The 22491-nt window shown below is 38.7% G+C and overlaps 1 protein-coding gene across 7 annotated transcripts in view; it reads left to right on the forward strand.

Annotated features, from left to right (window-relative positions):
* The first annotated feature begins 836 nt into the window (after window positions 1–836).
* The window catches only part of PRIM2 (DNA primase subunit 2), a 294044-nt gene continuing 272389 nt past the window's right edge, over window positions 837–22491 (forward strand). For 5 of the 7 annotated variants that reach the window (XM_067565536.1, XM_067565538.1, XM_067565539.1 and 2 more), the window contains exons 1-5: window positions 1267–1324; window positions 2191–2358; window positions 4102–4205; window positions 5166–5245; window positions 10680–10800. In XM_067565536.1, coding sequence (XP_067421637.1) covers window positions 2205–2358; window positions 4102–4205; window positions 5166–5245; window positions 10680–10800 — 459 coding nt within the window. In that variant the 5' untranslated portion in view covers window positions 1267–1324; window positions 2191–2204. Of the gene's footprint in view, window positions 1127–1266; window positions 1325–2190; window positions 2359–4101; window positions 4206–5165; window positions 5246–10679; window positions 10801–14807; window positions 15316–22491 lie in introns of those variants that run through there. The other 2 variants (XM_067565542.1, XM_067565537.1) reach the window with 2 other exon arrangements.

Genomic DNA, 22491 nt, shown 5'->3' on the forward strand with positions numbered 1-22491 from the left:
TACCTTTTCAGTGCTTCTACTTGTGATTGAGCTTTATGTGTCACAGACAGTCTTATATTGAAATAATTTTCATCTTGATTTTGTTCATCTGCTTCCCTAGTTAGTACACTGCCTGACTGCAGAAAGGCCTTGTCTGAGCTAAAAAACTGGAGGATAGATTGGTGTCCTTTAGCTTCTTTTAGTTCCCTTTCTTTTACCTCCTTACATTTTTGGCTGCCTGATTTGTATTTACAGCCACCACCAGACATGGCAGCATGGGGTGTGTCTGTGACTGAATTAGACCCTTACTCACATACAATTTGGTCCTGCAAATCCTACCAGAAGCAGCAGCACGGGCTCCCATGTTTTATGGTGCTTTGCCCCGCCCAGCAGCTGTCCCTCCCTTTTGCCTATGCACAAGGAACTATGGGGCTGGTAGTTCTTGATCTTGATATGATAGACCATGCTACAGAGAAGAGCACAAACTACAGGAGCTAGTTTAACTGCACAAGCACACACTCTCCCAGCAACTCACTGTTCAGAATGTTGCGTGAGACTGCTCTAACACTGCTTCTGATTGGCTCCAGCAAATCTCACATGAGCTGGACACTAGATAGATAGATACATACAGGGAAATAAGTTTCTATAAATAGCTTTAGGCATGATCTACAGTTTAGCCTCAATTTTTTCCTTGTGGTAATGGGGGTTACAGCCTGGGCTGGGTCCCCCAGGGCCTTGGTAAAGTGTATGCTTCCTCCCCATGTGGGTGCCCTGCACTAAGGTGAGGTAAGGCAATAGAGAAGGGGGTTAACTGCAGTGTCAAACCATTTGTAGTCTGTGCATGCATGCTTCCTTTTTCTATTGCTGTTCCTTCCGTCTTTTTTTTTTTAATGTCAGAAGGGGACACTTCCTTGTACTGGTGTTTGGGTGAGCTTAGGAGGCGCCGGCCAGTCCGGGCGCGCTGCTCTGCGCCGTGCTGCAGGCGGGGTCGGGGTCGGACAGGCGCTATGAGACCCGACCCGACCCCACCTCCGCCCACCGCGCTCCACTCTCCCAGCAACAGCCTCAGCCTACTGCAAGCGCTCTCCGAATCCGCTCGCGCACACCCGGCCGGACCGCGTGGCAGGGGCGGAGTAAAGGGCCGCTGGTGGGCGGGGCTAGATGCCGAGGCCGGCGGATTAGGCGGGCGGGGCAGAGCCGGCCCGAATGGCGCGGAATCGGAAGTGAGGGGAGCGGGGCGGGGCGTAGTGCGCGCGCGGGAAGGCGAGCCGCTGCCGGCAAGGCAAGGGAAGGGGCTGTGTGTGTGTGTGTGTGTGGACTGGTGCGGACGCCGGCGGGCCGCCTGGTGAGCGCTCCGTGTGTTCGGGTCATCCTCGCCTCGGCTCCGGCCTGGGCGCTGCCGCCTCACGCGGGGCTGCCAAGGAGCCGTGCCCCCCGGTGCCGCTGACTCCGCTCCCCGGTGCCGGTGTCCCATCCCATCCCATTAGTGGGAATGGCCCCTGTCCCGTCCCGTCCCGTGCGGGGATCGTGGCCGGGCCCGAGGCCCCCGCGCCCTCGGTTAGCTGTTGTCGTTGATAGGACGGTCCTTTTCCCTCTGTGGCTTTACCTGGCCTCATTGGCATAGCCCCGGCTCTGCCGCTCCCCGGGGGAAGGGGCGCCCCCCGCCTCCGGGCTGGCCATTTGTGGCATGGCAGCCCGTCCTGCTGAGACCTCCAGTGTGGGAGGGCAGCTCTGTGCTGCCTGCCCCGCACTTCTGCCCTGGCATATGGAAGGTCACTTGGGTGCCATTGTCTAGTGCCTGGCTGTGGTCTGCCTCCCAGTGCATCTCAGACTGCCGTGCCTGGGAGCCCATTTTATTTCCCCTCGTTTGCTTTGGACATTTGGCAGTGCTGTGTTTGTAGTTGGCTCCCCCATTTCTTTGTGGGGATCTCATACAGCAGCACAGGAGAGAAACGTTCCCAAAATATGATGCGAAAGCCACAGTTATTGGTAGAAGGGCCCCAGCAAGTCTATCTGAAACTGCTAACGCATATTTTAAAAGTGACTGGTGGGTGCTGCTCTTTTTAACTTGGCCCCTGGGCAGTCTGTTCCATTGCCTGCTAACTAGGGATGGATCCACTGTGATAGGGTGTGATGTCACCCTCTTTGTTGGGCAAAATTTGGTTATTCCTGATGATACATTAAACAATATTTTGTTGAATTTTTTTCTAGTTTATTTAAAGAAGATGGAGTTTACTAGAGAAAGAAGGATGAAGACGAGGCTGGCTGGTGATAGACGAGGAGATCTGTATCCTCATAGCCTTCAGTTTTACGGGCAGCCTCCCACTGAAAATATTTCTCTAGCTGAGTTTGAAAGTTTTGCCATCGATAGGCTTAAATGTGAGTAAAACCGTAGATATGCAACCATTTTTTTTTTTTGCACATTAGGTAAATGCAGTTTCAGATAATCTGTATCACTTGTTGCCTATAATCATGTTAAAATGGGATGGTGGCAGACTTTGATGTCAGTTACCAGTGCTAGAAGACTCCCCTGTAATGCAACTGTTTTAGCGATATGGTGGGTATTGAAGTAGTTGATACTTGGGAAAAAAAAAAAAAAAAACTTTACCTCAATGATGCCCTGTATAATATGTTTATGTATAGACTGTCATCTACTCTTCCTATATGTTTTATGTCTTCACTTGTACTTATAGTTTTCTTTTGAAGTTTATATTCCCATGTTAATATTTGGTTGTTTTTAGATGACAAATATACTTTTCTCTCTCCCCCTCCAAAAAAGTACAAAATTTAGTCAATCTATTTCTATGTGTAAACGCCCCAAAATCTTGCTTTTTAATTTAATTAATGATAGTTGAATATTAAATACTGCAAAAAAAATTGTATGTGAAAAAATACCTATTTGAATTCTGAATAGCTGTTAAATTTGAACATATTTGTATCACATTTGTGTTACAAATGGGTAAAATGCTCTCTTGTTTATGGATGGTCTGCCTTGTTTGTATAAAAGAAAAACCAATACTTGCTCCAGATAGTTTGCAGACTAAGGATAAAATGTGAGTAAAGAAAGAAGAGAAAAAAGAAATAGAGGGGAAGGGTCCAGGAAAACAAGGGCGATAGTAAATAGTATAACAATATGAAGAATTTTTCATAGCTTTTTAAAAAAAGTAAATGAGTGATGAATAGCTAATAGTGTGATCTGGCAATAATTTTTCGTTCTTGCATTGTCACCTTAATTTTAAAATCTTCCCTCCTTGATTCGGTGCTCGCATCTCAGCCATATTTAGACTGAAGCTCTTTAGAGTTAGGGACTGTCTGTTATGTTATATTTGTCCAGCACCCAGCACAATGGGGGCCCGATCTTGACAGATTGCCTCTGGGTGCTAGTGTAACGTTGCTGCTATCATATGTACAAATAACTAACTTTTAATGTAAACAGGTCTTTTTGTGGATGGAGGAGAAGAGCATTTGCTTTGTCTGCTTGTTTAACAATTTTGTGGTCCATTGAAAACAGAAACAGTACATTGAGGTGTATGATTGATTATATAGCGTACAAAGAGTTGAAGTGAGCAGTTTAAACCTCCCATAACTCAAAGGTCCCATAACTGACATTTGTTCAGAGCCCTCTGAATACTTGCCAGTAGCAAAAACATTGGAAGAAATCAGAATTAGTTCATGAATGATTTGCAAAGAGAAAATAACACTAATTAATTGGAAAACTAATTTGTAATTAATAATTTGAGCACTGTACTTAATAATATACCAAGGCGATTAGGAATCATTCCATTGACAGCAGTAGGCTTTGAATCAGGCACCAAAATACTTATTCCTTTTAATATCTTCTATCTCATAAATTCAGGCAAAGGCTGTAACCCTGTAGGCAAATTTCATGTTGATCAAAAGCTTGTGGGGATGTGGGAGAGGCAAATCTGAAACGTTTGTGGTCTTTCTCAGTCTTTAAAAAAAAAAAAAAAAAAAAAAAAAAAAAAAATTGAATAGAATATAATTTTTCTTATTCGCTTCAGGTGACAGAACTAACACATTTTTCATTTTAATAGATGTATCTTTTTAATACCACAATAGTTACTCATGCTGATTTCTTTTTGTCTCTTCTAATTACTTTAGTGCTCAAAGTAGTTGAGAACCTTGGTGTAAGCTATGTGAAAGGTGGTGATGAGTACAAAAGCAGGCTGGAGCATGAGCTTCGAAAGCTTAAATTTCCATACAAAGTGAGTATGTAATTGAAAGAAGAAAAGCATGACCTTTTTACTATAGATTTTATTTTCCATGTACTGTTGAGAAAATTATGTGAATAAGCAAAAACAACGAGAGTTCTGTGGCACTTTAAAGACTAACAAATTTAGTTTAAAACTTAAATTTAAAAAACTCTTGTTGTTTTTGCTGTATACAGAGTAACACGGCTACTCCTCTGGAACTATGTGAATAAGGATACACTTATTGAATACTGCACTCAAAGCATAAATTCTATAATTTGAACAACTTATACCACTGAATTTGTTTCTTTACTGAACTAATTGGGTCAAAATCTGGAAATCTTGCACATTCAAAACTCTTACCGAAGTCAGCTGAAAGCTGTTTGAGTAAGGTCTTCAGGATATTATTCCGTAAGGTTTGGAGGGCCTAATGTGTGCTTTTCTTCTTTTTAAATCTCCTACTTCTAGCAGAGTAGAAGCTGATCCTTTCACAGAATTTATTTCTTTTTTGGTCTATTAGCATCATTGGCCCCAGCAATATTGCATTCATCTCTGGGAATGGTGTTTTCTTATCAGCACAGAAAAAACGCATAGAATTGTTCGTGTGGGTGCCTTGAAATAATTAGTTTTGGTTTGTTCCCACAAATGAGTGTCATGAAGGAAACTTTCTCCCAAATTATAACCAATTTAATTCAGAGCAAGTGTTTGGATGAAAAGTTTCTCTGTACCAGAAGTGAATTCTCAGTTGCCATTTTCAGTCAACAATAGGATTTTTCCATTTGTCTTTTGATAACTCAGTAAGTACTGTAAGAGTTATGTCAGTGTAGAAAATATGTAATGTATTTTACATGTTTTACATTGATATGACAGGAAGATGCTTGTGGATCTTGGCAGTTAATTTAGGATGTATTTCTCAACTGCAGTTTTCTTTTACTGCCATAATTCAACACGTATTTTCTCTTATGGAAATTGTAGGCTTTGATTGAGGATGATTATGATGCAAGGAGGAAAGACCATATCTCTCATTTCATACTGCGCCTTGCTTACTGCCAGTCGTAAGTTTTTTTTGTTTATTTTTTTTAAAGTAAATATATATTCTTGTTAATTGATAATTTCAAGTATATGGTTAAAACTTTGGAACCTAAAGGCTGGTGGTACTAAATATAGAGGCAGCTTTTTCTTTGTTTCAGGAATAAGACTGTTCTTAACTTAGAAGCTTGGTCAGGAAGAGAATTCATATGTGGTGAAACATGACGTACAATTAAAAAAAAAACTGGAATATTTTTGTACTTAAAAATAGGCATTAACAAATTAATTTTGATATTTATAAAATGCACTCACCACACAATCATTGGGTACTAATACACATTGTGTATTTTTTTTATTTTCAAAGACACTCAGCCTTGATTTAATTTAGTTCCCATTGACATAAATGGGAATAGATTTAGGCTGGTGCTGAATACTTTTGAACACCCTCCTCCCCCAGTAATTGACAAGTCAGTCTAAATAGATTATCACTGTAGATCACTGCCTTATATATGGCCCCCCAATCACCTCTTTAATTAAAGTCCTAAGGCTAGGATTTTCAAAAGGTGCCTAAATGAATTAAGGGCCCAAGTTCCATTGAATTCCAGTTGGAGTTGGGTACCAGCTCCTTTAAGCAGCTTTGAAAAATCTCACCATAAGTACTTGCATGGGTTTAATACTGCGACTAAAGGTAGAAAGTGTGTCCTTCTCTATGTGTGTCTGGGGACGATCAGCAAAAAGTATCCCAGTTATTACAGTGGATGCGGGGATAGCAGTCTTGCAGGTAGCCAGATCCCAAAATATTCAGGTTTTTACAAATTAATGATTCCTTGTATTACTCAGAAGTTAATAGGAAGCAAATGCAGTCTTTGCAATTCTGTTGTAATATGTTCCTTAGGACCAGTACCAATAAATCAGCTATGTTCCACATAACCCTTAGCTTCCAAGTTTTCTACATAATTGCCCCAAGTAGAAATATTGCAGTAATGGAATGTGGTATTCTCAAAGATATGAGTAACTCCTGTGCGGCCCAGTGGCAGTGGCTGCAGTTGTGTAGCCAAGCAGATGTGGAGGGTTGTGAAAGAAGAGCTAAATGGTTGGTTCCTGAGAATCCAGGAGCAGTTAATGATGAAGAGAGACTCCCAGAAGAAATATCTCCTTGACAAGAGGATTTGAAAGTCCCCAGTAATATACATACAACTTAATTTAACATCTTAGATTTCTTCCCTAGCCTATCAGATTTGCTTCTGTCTTGCCTTAAATTTCAACCATGTCCGTATCCTGGTCTATACATTCAGAGCAGACACTGCACTATCTGTAACGAAGGGCACGTTTGCATGGTGTGGTAATATGCACTAATAGAATGTGAATTCTAATGTGCACCAATATATTGCATTCTAACTGGCCTGTGTAGATCCTATTTTATTGCACACCAGCAGGGTTTACAAGGGTCAGTTGGTGCACATTAGAATTCACGCCCCACTGGTATGCATTATCACACTATGTAAACAAGCCCTTAAAAGCAAAATCTGAATGACACCGTAGCCCAAATTTAATTGTTTTTCCCCCTGGCATCACTATGTATTGAACAGAAGGGGTGACACAATAGAAGACTTTTAGGGCAGATAAGTAATTGCCAGATTGCCATTTGGGATCACTGAGAGTTAAAATTGGGACCAGTCAGCCAAATGCAATCCTGTCTTCAGTCATTGTCTGTACGTCTGTTTCTTAAAATCAGGAAATAAGTAATTTGTAGTGGTCTCTGTTGTGAATTGATATGCAGTCTCCTGTTAATTAAATGCCATTAGTACATTAAAAGTGCATAGATTGCAGATTTTCGTTAGTGTAGTATCAGTTTTAATGTGTGTAGACATGTTGTACATAAACTCCATTAGTGATTCGAACCAGCAATGTACATAATACGCTTCTTTAAATACAAAGTTCTGACTGTCTACTTCAGATGGCACGTTTTTTTCCTCTGAGGGACACTGTTAACTCATGAACTAGACTCAACATTTCATAGATTGGATGTTTTTTCTAGAAGATATGTTCTAGAAGTTATTTTGGGAAAGTTCAATGGCCTATGTTGCACAGGAGATCAGACTGGCTGATCACCGTGGTCTCTGCTGGTTTTGGAATCTATGAATTTGAGAAGAACCTACTTTAGTTAAAATTTTGATTTAAGATTATTAAATTAAAGAGCTAGTGAAAACATTTCTATTGGGTTTTTATGCATTTGACAACATTTTGTGTATTGTTAATTTTATTTCCTCTTTAAGTTAGTTTCTCCCTGACTGAAAAGCCCCTCATCTTTAAAAAGGTAAAATATATTTAAAACAAATTCTCAACATATTTTTTCTGTCAGAAACTGGATGCTTTTTGAAATTGGATGGAAGCTGATAATGTCCCTCAAACCTCCCATTTCCTCTTTTGAAAAAGAAGTTTGGCATGGTGGGATGCAGTGTTATCTAGTAGATAGAGCACTAGATTCACGCTTGGGAGATCTGGCTTCTATTCTGAGCTCGGCCACTGAACTGCTGGGTGACCTTGAGAAAGTCACTTCACCTCCGTGTGTCTCGATTTCACCTTCTGTAAATGGAGATGAGTCTGCATAAAATGCTTTGAGATCTACAGATGAAAAATGCTATGTAAGAGCTAGTTGATGGTATTATTTCAGGAAAAACCCATGGAAATTGTAGTATTCTGTAACTTCATGAAGGTGGCACACCTTCACAAGGGCTGTTCTGAGCCTGCTATTGGAAATGCTAACAGTATGCTATTTCTATGGAAAAGTTTGTTAGCCAGTTTTCATCCTTTGTGAATTATACTTTATCCGTTGGGAAGATATAGTTAATAATGAAAGGGAAAATAGACCAAGTGGGTGAGATAATATCTTTTATTGGACCAACTTCTGTTGGAGAGACAGATGAGCTTTCAATCTTGCACAGAGCTATTTTTCCGTGTCTCTCGCCTACAAAAGTTGGTCCAGTAAAAGATATCTCTCCCACTTTGTCTCTAATATTCTGGGACCAACACTGCATACAAAAAGGGAAAATAAACATCTTAAGTTTGTAGTGGTTCTTGAATGGAAAGATCCTGAACTGACACTCAAACTGTACAGGGTGATCTCCATCATTCACCTCCGAAATGCAGTCTTTGTCTGGGATGAAATGTTGGCATGCACTGAAAAATTGACACTACTCAATAGATAAGAACAGGAAGTGAATAGTACAGGAAAAACTTTAACTGAAGGTCATAAGTCAGAGAAGCAAAGCTTGGCAGAGTTCAGTGACTTTATAGTTGCTGTTTTAGTGCTAAATTTGGAGTCCATGTTACAGAAAAAAATTAAGTAGGTTGGATCACAGATTTTGTGTATTGTAGTTAATTAAATTAATTGTCTGCAAAGAGGATGTGTTTGTAGCTAAAATTTCGTTAAGGGGGCTGCTTGCTTTTTCTATAATAGATCAACAGTGCCACCCAGAGGCAGAAATGTGCATTTTCACTTTTACTTTCTCTGGTTCATTGATAGATTATTGGATTAGATATCACTTTTTTGTATTTGTTTCTCTGTTGCTGGGCTTTAGTTGTACATGTTTGGAATGAACATGAACCTTATTTGTGAGCAGTAACACCACCATCCTCTTTGTCAGGCCTGTAGAATGGGTGTTACCTTTGACTTTCTCTCTAGCTTCTTTCTTCCAGTCTGTGCCTAAATCTTGCTGATTCTTCTTGCATAACATCAAAGATAGTCTTCCATCTCTATCTGTGCAGCTAAAACTTTCACCCTGGCTTTCACCTCATCTTTCTACTAGAGCAACATCCTCTTTTCTGGTCTTGACAGATGCACTTTAGCCCCACTTGTAGTCATTGAAAACACTGCCGCAACAATAACTTTTCTGGCTTGTCTTGACCATATTACCCCTCTGTTGTATTCCTCCACAGGCCCACTTTCTCTGCTGCATCAAATGAGAATTAGGTGTCTTCGCTTTCTAGGCCTTTTATGACATATTTCCATGCTACCTGTCATCTTTCCTGTTCTACTGAAATGTTGACTCCTGTCTCCATTCTGCCAATGATGCCATCCTTCATTGCCCACTAGTTACATTTTCAAACAAGCATCTTTGTACTTTTCTTTATGATGCTCTTCACATGTGCGAAAAGCTCTCTGTAAACATCTGTAAAGCCATCTCCATTGTCATGCTTCAATTTTTCCTTAAGCTTCCTTTGCTGGGAGGCAAACAAAAAACTTGGCAATGGTTGTGCAAGAGACCAGTATTGTTTGTTGTTTCTTTGTGTTTCCTCATCTGACTGTATCCATGTGTAACCCTTTGTCTTTCACTCTAAGTATAAGCTCTTTGGGAGCAGCAAACATCTTTTTGGACAGTAGCTAGCATACTGGGGTTCTGGTCTATATGACTGGGATTCATAAGCACTACCTCAATACAAAAAACATTTTTTTTTCTTGAATGACTAGCTTCTGACATTTAACTATGGATCACTGATGACACTCTAGACTTAATGCCTACAAAATTACTTCACTTGTAATTGTTTTATAAATTTAAGACACATTCACAAATAGGTATTATAAAACTGAATAGACTGAGCTCTACTGTATGTGTTCAGAACAAGTGCTTCTGTTTTTTCATATACAATATCTGTGGAGTGTGAGAATGTTCTAAAAACTTTCCAAATTAGAACTATCGGTTCCTACTAAGAATCATGAAGGGATTGTGCTGAATGGGTTAAATTACATAGTGTTTCCACACACAAAAAACTTAACTGCTTTTTTAGGATTTAAAAGTTTAGTAATTTAACTCCTCATCTGCATATTTTGTTCCTCAGTTCCCCTTCAAAATCATTACTGCTTCCTTCTACCACCAGCAGCCCACACATTTTCAGTTGCATTTTGAACAATCAAGGAGCACTCTTTAATGCTCCTCATGTTTGTTAGTTACATGTTTTTGATGCTTTTGAAATGTATCTTTAGTAATTTTACATATGTGTAGGTAAGGGCAGTTGTTAATGACTGTAAAGCAGTATTAAACTATTGTTATGGAACCCCAGGATCGTTGTTAAGCCCCCAGCTTTGGAACAGTAGGAGGAACCCCTTCAATGTGCCAGCCCCCCTAGGCGTCTCACTGTTCCTCCAGGGTAAGCTATGCGGCTTCACCATCTCCTTAGGCTGGACCTCTGGGCTTTCAGCACTCCTGCTTCACACCATGAGCTCCGTTCAGGGTTTTTAGTTCTGCTGTATGTACAGATCTCTATAATATAGGATTAGTTAATCGTTATTTCAAAACCATAAACCCCCTTTTTCCTTTAAGAATAAAAAACTGATCTTGATACGTGCAGAACATTGTTTCTAGAAGGGTTGTATTAATAGTATCTCATTGATGGTCCTTTCTATATGCAGTCTTAAACATGGTGCATTATTTATATCTGATTTTTAACTTTTTACTGCAGTGAGGATCTCAGACGATGGTTCATTCAACAAGAAATGGACCTCTTTCGATATCGGTTTAACGAGCTAACTGATGATTTGGTCCAGAAGTTCTTGAAATATGTTAATTTGCCATATGGAGCTGTAAGTACATTGTTTTGTAGTGTTTTGGTTGTTCTGCAATGTTTTAGTCTGATATATTTTAGAACTTTTTAATTGATGTTTAAATATTCTGTTTTTAAAGTTACACTCACAAAGGAAATAAAACATTTATTCATCATACATGTCAAGACTGACTTCCCTAGGATTACCAAAGATCAGTGTCCTCTTTATGTAAGCAGTGCATCTCTTTATTAAAGTATAATTTAAAAAAGAATTGATTTTTAAATTGTTATTGAATACATAGCTGTACAATTGTTGTAGGTTTATCATGCTTGGTAACGTGTTCATGGAGAAAGGGCTTTTGAATGATAGTTTTCTTGGAAATGGATCAAGTTGGGTATTACCAAAATTTCCATCAATCGGAGGACCTGGAGCTGTGAGCTGGAGGGCACAAGTCCTCCTTGCCACACTGCAGAGGGTGACACCATTGAAATTATGATTCTGTAGATTTTTATGAATCAAATTACGCTTCTCTTATCATTTTATCACTTATCTAGCCCACAGAATGAGATTTTGTTGTATTATGTTCTCAGGCTATTGCGGAAGCAGTGCCTCACTGTCTACACTTCTATTTATTCCCCAGGCTTGGGGGCATGCAGTGTATGTACTCTAAATGCCACTATAACGGTAGACATAGCCTTTGGCTCTTTTTTATTTTAGCAGTTCACAGACATACCTGAGTATCTGAGTAAGCCTTATAAACCTTTTTTCTCAGCTTTAACTCCAAGGCTTCCATCATCCTTTATTTTTTTCAGAGGACTGATCAGGTTTCCTGAATTTCTAACAGGACATCTGATACTTTTTGTTAAAAATAATCATTGTACATGAATAAATACATCCATTTGGGTGTATATTACTACCTTCACTGTCTCTTTATGAAAACTTGCATCATAAATTACCTTCCCTGTTTCTGACCTCGCACAAGTCCTGCTGTCAGGATATGTAACATCCAAGTTTGTAGGAGTGCAGTTAAGAATATTTTGCTCTTTTATAGGTTATACACATGAGTGCTTCCCAGTAGAGTTGAAGCCTAGATTATTGAACACATTTTCACAAGTTTCCTTTTTAGTCAAAGTTAGTATGGGGGTGTTTTCTATTTTTATCTATTTATAGCAATTGAGCCAGAAAACCCAACCAAAATTCTTCCCAGTAAAAACTCGTCTCCTGTTCCCCTCCCCCCAAAATTCCCTCCTTAATGCTACTAAGAGCTTAAACCAAATTAGTCTATTTTTTGTCTAATAAAATACTGAATACTAGTGGAAACAAAAAGATTACCATAAAGTTACATGTTGCATGGGAAGTATGCAATGTATAAAATATGAAGCAGAAGGGTCCAAAATAAGTACTCCTGTAGAAGTTGGACACTTGTAACATATTGGTTTAAAATCTTTTCACAAGGGAGAATTTTATAAACTAACTGGCTATATTTTGTTCAGGCCAGCAATATGAAAGTTAATCAGGCAAGTAACACTTTACTGTGGATATGTATTAACATATTTTAATTGTTTTGGCATTTTAAAATCGTCTTCTGGAGATGACTGTCTTGAGGAAAAGTTATAAAAGTTGTGATACTGGTACTGGGTGCCTGTATTGGCAAAAAGAAACAAAACCTCCAGTAAGTTTCAATTGTTTTTAAACTAATTTTCTTTTGGTCTCTTGTAAATCTGTATAACAGAGTAGAAGGCATCTTACTATCTTCGGTGTGAGGCTTTTATGTTTTAGAATTACAAACTGAGATGGGCCCTAGCTGCCAAAGTTCAAATCTGATTTCAGGTTTCCCCACAGTTTGGGTGTTTGGCACTGGAGTGTTGGTTAAGGCACCTGTCTAGTCAAAAATTATACAGCTTTTCAGTAAAATGACCCCAGCCAACTGTATTCAGTAAAGCTAGTAAGGGTTCCTGCAGTCTTTTATGTGCCTAAACCTCAGTCAGAACTATTTGTATTATTACAGGGTTACAGAATCAGGCCCAGGCCCTAACTTTTCTGAGGTGTTCATTATATATGTGTCACTTGCCTTTTAGACTTCTAGGTTGATGGGTTGAGCAAATTTGATAGGTAAAAGATATATAGGACAAGACTAATTTTTAAAATTACTTTTATGTATTTTTTTTCCTCTGTACAACCAGAAAGTCCCTAACAGCTGACAGTATTATGTTTCCCTTAAAACTGCTGTTCAAATCGTTTTAACAGATTATTGGAAAGAACTTTTAATGATTGGAGGCAGAATTTTGATCCAATCATTAAAAAACAGCTGTTTAACTTCTGGCTTTTTTAAATACACAGAGTAGTCTTCTTTCTGAGCCCAGTTAATGTGAAAGAGTCAGCAGTACAGGGAGCTGGAGGTGGTGGCCCTGCAGCTGGAGGCTTTTGGAACAATTGTGGTGGATGTTTAAAAAATAATAGAAAGTTGTTCTAGGTGTCTTTAATTTGTAGTCAATTAATATCCATCAGCTAACGAAGCAGAATAGCTGGATGGGGGCTAGCAAGACAAGACAGCAAACTCGGGTGACTTGATTCCCCCACCATCAATTCTTGTAAAAGTTAGTTAGTTCTGATGGTTTTTCACTTGTTCTGAATAAATTAAAATAATAATAATAAATTAAACCTGGTAAAGGAATAACCTATGTTAAAGAACGTGGATCAAATATAGGTTATTCATGTAATATAGTACTAAGGCAAAGATCTCTATTCATTGATTAACATGAACATGTACAACCAACCTTAGAATTTCAAAACAGATGTTGCTGAAATTTTAAAATAAAATTTATAGATTACAAAAATTCCCTTTATGCGCTGCTGCACCTTGTGGTAATTCCTAAGCATAAAGTAACATCAAACAAAAAACTCCCACTTGACTAAGTTTTGTAATACACAAATTCTTAAACAAACAAACAAAAAAAATCCTCCAAACCAAAAAACTGTTGTTGTGCCTATACGTATAACAAGGTCAGTATATATTTGTCTTACTTGAGAGTCACAGTCATGTGACCCATAATCAGTTAATTGCCTGTATGTTTAGATTAAGGTAAATCGACAGATTTTATACTTTAGCTTCTAGTCATGGGTGAAAAAATACACATTTTAAGATTGTAGTAGTGGCCTTGGAGACTAAACGTATTTTACAATAATACATTTTGATTATCTCTACCTAAGGTTGCAAATAGATGTTTTTATGAGCTCTTTTAACCCCCATTATAACTTCAATTAGTAAAAACTGAATTAACTTGAAACTTAACAGTTTTACTTTAAAGCAAAGAATAATGTTTCTGCAAAGTTTACAGACCACTTTTTTACAGGTCACTTGCAAAATCACTCTTTTATTTGAAATTTTGACTTATGTAACATTCTTTGTGTGTCTTTAATGTAAGAATAGTTTTTCCCCTTGGAATTTTCTGTATAGTTGGAGCTTTTGATGAGATTTTACACAGACAATTTATGCAGAAAAATAGCTTGTCATTGAGTAAAGATGGTATTAATGATGGCTTAGTCTAATGTAAATAGTTCTAATGTGTTGTGAAGGTGTGTGTATATCCCCCCCCATCTAATTAAGTAGGAGAAGATGAGTGGAGAAAAGTGACCTTTTAAGACTTACACCATTTGGTAGTACTACTTTGGTTTTTGAGGATCCATGGGCAGGAATGGGTAGGCCTGACCAAATCTGTCAGTTGGGTCCTAACCTGGTCCCCATCTCTGAAATTTCAGAGCACCTCTTTAATGTATTTATCCCAGCACACCCTGGTAAGGTAAGAAAGTAGAGAAGGGGGTTAACTGACGTGTCAAACTATTTGAAGTATGTGAATATGCTTTATTTTTCTTTTCTTTCTCTTTTTCTTTCTTCCCTTTTTTCTATTGGCCTGCTGTTCTTTCTTCCCCCTTTTTTAATGTCAGATGGGGAAACTTCTTTGTACTCGTGTTTGGGAGATCTTACTGCAGCATATGCAGAAACCAAGGATCTAGAGTAAATATGCAATACTTTTTTTTCTTTGCAGAAGCAAACACTCCTATGGAAAACATACGCTGTTCATATATGGCCTAGTTTTTCTAAACAAAAAACTGGAGTAAGGTCTGCTGGTGAAGGCACAGTGACAGATCTTCTAAAGCGAAACATAAGAGTAATCTTGGTAGTTGAGGAAAATGTAATCTTGCACTTTTTTATGGTTAAATATAAATTCTTGCTATATGTGTGTATTATACTATTATATCACTCATCTTGCCAGCTACTTTGCTTTCTACTATTGGTGTGAGTGGTGTCCCCTTTAACAGGTTACATCTTTAGATTAACATAAGTCTTTTCTTTTTGTTTTCTTTTTGTTCAACTGGTCGAACAAAACTTGTTCTTTTTTGAAATAAGCAAAACGTCTTTTTTTGAACTAAAAGTCCAGACATCTACCCTTGCTTTGCAGTAGTATTATCAAGTAGGTTTTCTGTCTGTAGCAAATGATTTCATTATATAATGGTACACAATTGCTCCTTCAGTAAAAAATAAAGAGAATTGGTCAAACCGTTAAAGTTACAGGTCATTTAATAATTAATTTAATTATGGAGCCACTCATTAGCTGTGTTGTAGTTAAGGTTGCAATCTAAGTATAATTATTATATAAACCCTATGCTTACTCCCCTTATAAATTTGCATGGGAAAAAACATCTTTTGGTTACTTTCAGGGTATTCTGGTACTTTTTAGAAAGTGAAGGCATTTGGTAAAAACATTATTAAGTTATGGGTACTTAAGATGACACTTTAAAACTTTCCTCAGTGTTCTTAGACTTCTTTGGGTCCATTTAGCTAAAAACAGCATGATGGCAAAACTTCAAAGTTTACATACAATAACTATTAACATCTAATGCATAGGCTAACAAAATAAAACTTCTTTATTAAAAATAAGCACTTTTGTTTAATGTAGCAAAAAGTACTTTGTAAAGTGCCCACATTGAGAACTTTATAAAAATCTCTGCATACAGGGGCAAGGAAAAGTGGAAAACAAATGTGATCTGTGGAGTTCCAGCCTAAGGTCTGCAGGGCAGTGCAAGGCAAGGGGAACAGGGAACCTTGTGGAACCCGCAAGCTCTGAACAGAGAGGCAGGTAAAGTCAAGGACCTCATGGATCTCATGAACAGCCTGAGATATAGGAAACCAGTTACCGAGAAGAGCTTCTGAGCTCCTAAGGTTTGGTTAGAAAGTAGAATAGAGTATGAAAACTATAAGTTGCCCCTGAAATAAGAAGGGGCAGTGATGGTGTCCGCTACAGGACGTTCAAGAGTAACAAGGAGAAGATGGTTATAAGTGGTCCTGGCTTCATTTGCCAATAAGAGCATATTTACATAAACTTTTCTGAGTCTTTAAAGTTCACTTATGTGCGTAGACAGTACGTTTGTTTTTAATTAAATAACACATTAAAAGAGATTTCCCCACTCTTAGATACTTCACTTATCTAACCCTGGCAATTGAAGAGAATCTCAGTGGTAAATTTCTAAACTCCTTGTCTTAGAAGCATACACATCTTTTCTATTGTACTTTTGACTTGTTCTACACTTCATATCCCTAAGAAGAATCTCTTTTTTCCAAAGGGTTAATATCACCCAAACTTCTATAAAAACAGAACATTTTAAATATGGCTTGTAATTTATAGCTCTCAAAAACACATTACAAAATCTACATGCAAAGTCTGCCACAAGATGAGCACAGCTAGTTCTTAAGCAGCACTCGAGACGTGGAATAAATGCTGACATTTAAGGTGACGGGGCCCATCAAAGGGAATATGCAAACACAGGTGTGCAGTTGTGGGCTTTAATTTTGGAGATCAAAGCATTAAAATATTACTAGAAATGAGCAATTATGGTGTCTGACAGTTTCTGGTAGAAAAAGAAACTAAAATAGATTGTGAGATTTCAAGGGAAATACAGTGAATATTTATCACCTGCTTTGTGAGAATAACAGTTTAGAAATGTTCAGATTGTTTGTTTGTATTTTCAACTGTGGGGAGAAATTTTTAATCTCAAAATAAGCACTATGTTGTGTGAAGAATCTTTGAAAGTAGTGTAAAATAGTAAACTATTTTGCAGAGAAATGACAGTGACGGGCTTCAGTTATTGAAATGTTTCTCACTTACAACAGGATTTGAGTATTCTAGCATACTGTTTTGTTTAAATCAAACTGAACTGAGTCCATATAAGGATCTTGCTGGTGATATAGATAAGACAGACTTTCAGATACCCATCTTCAAAAGAGTTAAGACAACAATGGCTGAGCCCTCAATTTGGGGAAGCAACTACCTAATTGGGACCATCCAGACTAAGATGTCTTTCTCTTTCCAAGGCTAAACGTGACATCAGAAGACCCTGATTGATTAAAATGGTGACCTTGGCAGAAAGGGAAGGGTTAAAGTGTCAGTAGGCCATGAGGCTGACACATAGACAGGCTGACTGAGAAACAGGATCTGCAGTAAGATAGCAGTAACTTGTTGCCCAGAGAGAAGGGGGCATCAAGGCAAAGTCATGTCTACCTAGGGGCTAAGGAGAGAATGCCAATTGTAGGTAAGACATTATACATATAGGTCTTTTTTGTTGTTTTAAAATAGAGTTCTCTAAGTTTTCTGTACCATTTGGGCATAATAAATCATACTTTGTTTTGGAGAAACTGCTTTCTTGTCATTGCATGCTATTACTGACCACAGCCTCCAGAACTTTGGCAGGGTCCAAGTTCGATCTTCCAAGTAACAGTTGGTTACCAGTGCGGTGTAACATGGAGACCCTGGTAGAAAGTGTGTGGGTAGTGGGATTCCACTCTAAAGAAGTGGAGACATAGGCCTGCCAGTTCCAAGGGATGCTAGAAGAGGAGTAGTTGTTTTCCTAGGGCTGTGACAGTTCCCCACTTTGAACCCCTCTGCTGGCTCCTTTCCCTTCAAAACTCTGCATGATTCTGCTCCTCCTTACCTTTTTATCTTTGATTCATTCTACAGTCATCAGTCAATGCCAACCTTATCTGTCTGTCAGACTTTGCTCTCCTTGTGCATGGAACACATTTCCTGGGTTGCTCTGCAAGACCCCTTCCCTCTGCACGTTCAGATCCCTCTCAGACCCCTTATTTGGTAATAGTTATGGGGAAACTAGATGACTTGTACATATTTGTTTGAGGCATAATGAGGATAATTGTCATCTGGGATGGGGCATAAAGCCTGTTTAACTCAAATTTACATTACCATGACATAGCCTTTCCTGTTTGGGTGCGACAAGAAACAAAAATTAATAGTTGTCATAATGTGTATTTCCTTTGTGGTACAAGGAAGACACATGTCTTGAGCTTAGATTTCATATAATGTTTTTCTTTTGCCTTATCTTTAAGCAATAGGCAGGAGAAATGTGCTTCAAGTGGGGCAATGTAATTTGTTTTGTGAGTGAATTATTGTGTATTTACTGCTCCTCCTCACATGAGGGTCCTGTTTTAAATTATATTAAACCTTGGACTTCAACATAATTTTCTCCCTTTTTTATAACTTTTCCTGGCTTTAGATGGCTTTTGTACTCATGCTGGCTGATATGTAACTGCCTTATTCTTTTGGGTAAATTCCAGTTTGAAAATTATTTTAAGACCTATTAAAATCTTGCTTCAGTGTTGATAATAAGCCACATTTTATTATAGTATTTTGTATTGTCCTAGTTACGGAGGAATAACAGGTGCCCTGGAAGAGTCAGTTGGAGGAGCTAATGCTCTATAGTGCAACTGAAAGCAGCTGGCATGTTGTGTGGAATAGAAGGAAGGAATAAAACAAATCGGAGAAATTCATTTTTCCCAGTAGCTTCTCTTTGATGTGTCAGTTTAAAAAAAGACTTTAGTAAGTTTCAGCAATACAAATGAGACTTAGCTTTTTAATTTCCAGTTTTATAATCAGAGCATTCATATGAGAATACTCCTCATATTTCCATTTTACTGGTCTTGAAGACCTTTACCTCAGCATTAGAGGGGTTGTTTTGTAAATCTTTAATTTACCATTTCAAAGATTTAGTGTTTTGTAGCTCTCTTTGCAAGATGCACCATATAAAGATACTAAAGCCAAATTTAGAATAACATAAGGGGAGCTGGGTTTTGCCTGTAAATTACAGATTAAGATATAGAGGTGATATTAGACATTTTCATGTACCTAGCTGTTGAATTTTCATGTTTCTGTTAACACTTTTTCTTTCAGTTTTTTTCCTACTGAAGGAATCAGAAATGCATTGTCCTGCTCAGTTCTGTGGTTTCACATTGTAGACTAGAGGCATAAGAGATTTTCCTCCTTGAACAGGATGGGGGAAATCTACTTTTTCATAGAGTAAAGGATGCCGGTGCCCAGCTGGTTGGTTTGTTGGAACCCAGGATAGAAACTTGCATTTTAATAACCTTTTAAATAGGCGGCAGTTTGTATTCATGAGAGGCGCAGGTTTGAGTTTAGGTTAGTTTTCTGCTACTTGAAGCTATCAATTGGCCCTCTGTGCTAAAAACACTGTAGTGGAAGTCACCATAGAATCATAGAAGATTAGGGTTGGAAGGGTCCTGAGGAGGTCATCTAGTCCAAGCCTCTCCTCAAAGCAAGATCTACCCCAACTAAATCATCCCAGCCCAGGGCTTTGTCAAGGCCCACTTTAAAAACCTCTAAGGATGGAGATTCCACCACATCCCATTCCAATGCTTCATCCTCCTAGTGGAAAAAGTTTTTCCCAATATCCAACCTAGACCTTCTCCACTGTAAGTTGAGACCATTGCTCTTTGTGTTGTCATCTGCCACCACTGAGAACAGCCTAGCTCCATCCTCCCTTGAACCCCTCTTCAGGTAGTTTAAGGCTGCTATCAAATCCCTCTTCACTCTTCACTTCTGCTGACTAAATAAGCCTAGTTCCCCCTCAGCCTCTCCTCATAAGTCATGTGCCCTAGCCTCCTTATCATTTTTGTTGCCCTTCAATGGAGTCTCTCCAATTTGTTCAAATCCTTTCTGTATCGGGGGGCCCAAAACTGGACATAATACTCCAGATGTGGCCTCACCAGTGCCAAACAGAGAGGAATAATCATTTTCCTTCTTCTGCTGGCAGTGCTCCTACTAATGCAGGCCAATATGCCATTAGCCTTCTTGTCCATTGTAACCACCAGGTCCTTTTCTGCAGACTGCTGCTTAGCTAATCGGCTTAGCTAGTCTGTAGCAGTGCATGGGATTCTTCCGTCCTAAGTGTGGGACTCTGCACTTGTCCTTGTTGAACCTCATCAGATTTCTTTTCCCAATCCTCCAATTTTTCTAGGTCAGTCTGTATCTTATCCCTACTCTCCAGGGTATCTACCACTCTCTCTAGTTTAGTGTCATCCACAAACTTGCTGAGGGTGCAATCCACCCCATCATCCAGATCATTAATGAAGATGTTGAACAAAACAGGCCCCAGTACCGACCAGAGGGTCACTCCGGCTGCCAACTAGACAGTGAGCCATTGATCACTAACTGTTAAGCCTGACGATGCTGCCAGCTTTCTATCCACCTTATAGTCCCTTCATCCAACCCATACTTCTTTAACTTGCTGGCAAGAATAGTGTGGAAGACTGTATCAAAAGCTTTGCTAAAGTCAAGGTATATCATGTCCACTGCTTTCCTAACGTCCACAGAGCCAATGTGAGGTCAGCAAAAGGTCTCAGTGTGTGTTTCAGAAATAATGCCTCAGTGGCTGGTGTAATCCTGGAACAAATGAGAGAGCAGACATGGTTAAGATAAAATTTAATTAGAAACATAAAATAATCAGGCATAAGGAGGAGTGGACTATAAATGAAAGAGGCTTTAAACAGAGGGCAAAGTTATCTTTAAAAAAGCAAACCCCAAACCCTTGTTTTGTTAAGCAAGGGAACATTAAAATACAACATTACTTTAACACATTGCATTCATGGTATAGAGTACTTAATTTCAAAGAAAGTCATCAACTTCCCTGCCAAATTAAGTCATCTGAAATTTGAATAGTAAAATGAAACAAAGCATTCAACTGAACTTGCTAGACAGAAGGTTTTGTTAGCTGTTGACCAAGATAGGGAGAAAAATACACCAATTTTCCCCAGGTTAACAGCGATAACCTGCAATTAGCTGTGTCCGCTCATTAGTGGAGAGGGACACTGGAGGATCTCTTGCTTCTTGGCCAGCTGGAGCAGGGTAATGTATCACTCAAGGGAGAATGAACAGATAGGCTGTTCCTCTGCAGCCCTAGGGAATCAAGGTTTTCCAGTTTAGGGGCATAGCTAGCCATTTGGTTGACTAGCACACAGGTTATAATCTCCAGCACATGCTAAATTGGGTCGGGGGTGGTGTTGCTAGTCTTTCTATAAAATTGTGAAGTTAGACAAGTAATAAATTATATCTAAATATCTAAATAAATATCTAACTAATGTGGGTGTCGCTTCTCACCTTCATAAAAAGTGATGAAAAAATTTGTAAATTATACAAAATGCTAATTAAAGATTTTGATCAGACATTTGGATTAGGTACAGAAATCTAAATGGACTCTTCTAAGTTGTTCTTTATTACTTAAAATCAACTTGTCAAACTAATTGAGCTAAAACACTGTATTGTAAACTGCTTGTATTGCCACCTTTGCAAGTGTGTGTGTGTGTGTGTGTGTGTGTGTGTGTGTGTGTGTGTGTGTGTGTGTGTGTGTGTGTGTAAAAATATTGATAGATAAAATCTTGTAGTATATTCCTCTATTTGTATTGTGATAATGCCGAAAAGTTCCATTCAGGATTGGAACCTTGCTATGTTAGATGCTATACAAACATGTATGACGACACTGCTCCTGCCTTGAAAAAGGCTTTTGTCCAGTCTTAAATAATACTGCAGAAAGTGAGTGCACCAAAAATGGAGGATAACAAATAAAATCATTCCTCCTAAATAAGAAAGCTATAAATATAACTTGACTACATTTTAAATTGCAGATTTTGAATGTACATACTGAGCCAGCTCAACTATGTTTCAGCATCAGGCCACTCTGCTGACTGTGCAAATGGGTCATAAAGCAGCTAGTTCACCCCATCTGACATAAATCTAGCATAGGTGGCTCCTATGCCACATGTCCCTGCAATCCCTGGTAGAATGGTTGGGAAGGAGTATGGAAGGAGCACTACTGTGCTCTAGCAATCCTCAGATGGCAGATTGCCCACATAGGAGGCTGTTTTATCAGCTGGTGTAGTAGTGGTCCCAGAATTAGAAACTGCAAACTGCCCTGCCACCCCTTTGACAGCTGTGCTCAATAGATGCTGGGTGCAGTTGAAAATCTAAGTTTATGAGTAATTTCAGCATAATCAAATAGTGCAGTTGAATTATTCTATGGTAAAGTCAATGGGTTTATCTCAACCAATATCAATATGTGGTCAAGAATGTATAAAGTTCACATAAAGCCAAGAGACAGGGCTGAGTCTCTATTGCTCGTTAAAATTAAGAGACTTTCTAAAATCCCTTAGTCTTCAGCTAGCTGTGTATACAGTGATTTCATAATGGGTGTAATGTTTGTATCATCCCCTGGCACTACTGTGTCTTACACCAGCTGGAATTTACCCAGACCCATATTTTACTAAACAGGAAGTGGGAGTTTCAATAACCCATTTGTATTTTGGACATTTAGACTTGTGGTTTCAATCACAGAAATGACTACATATTCCTGGGATGGCAGAAGCATTTCTGA

This window comes from Emydura macquarii, unplaced genomic scaffold (genome assembly GCF_026122565.2).
Source record: "Emydura macquarii macquarii isolate MOO-44397 ecotype Brisbane River unplaced genomic scaffold, CSIRO-AGI_Emac_v2 contig_2680, whole genome shotgun sequence".
Classification (NCBI taxonomy): Eukaryota; Metazoa; Chordata; order Testudines; family Chelidae; genus Emydura; species Emydura macquarii.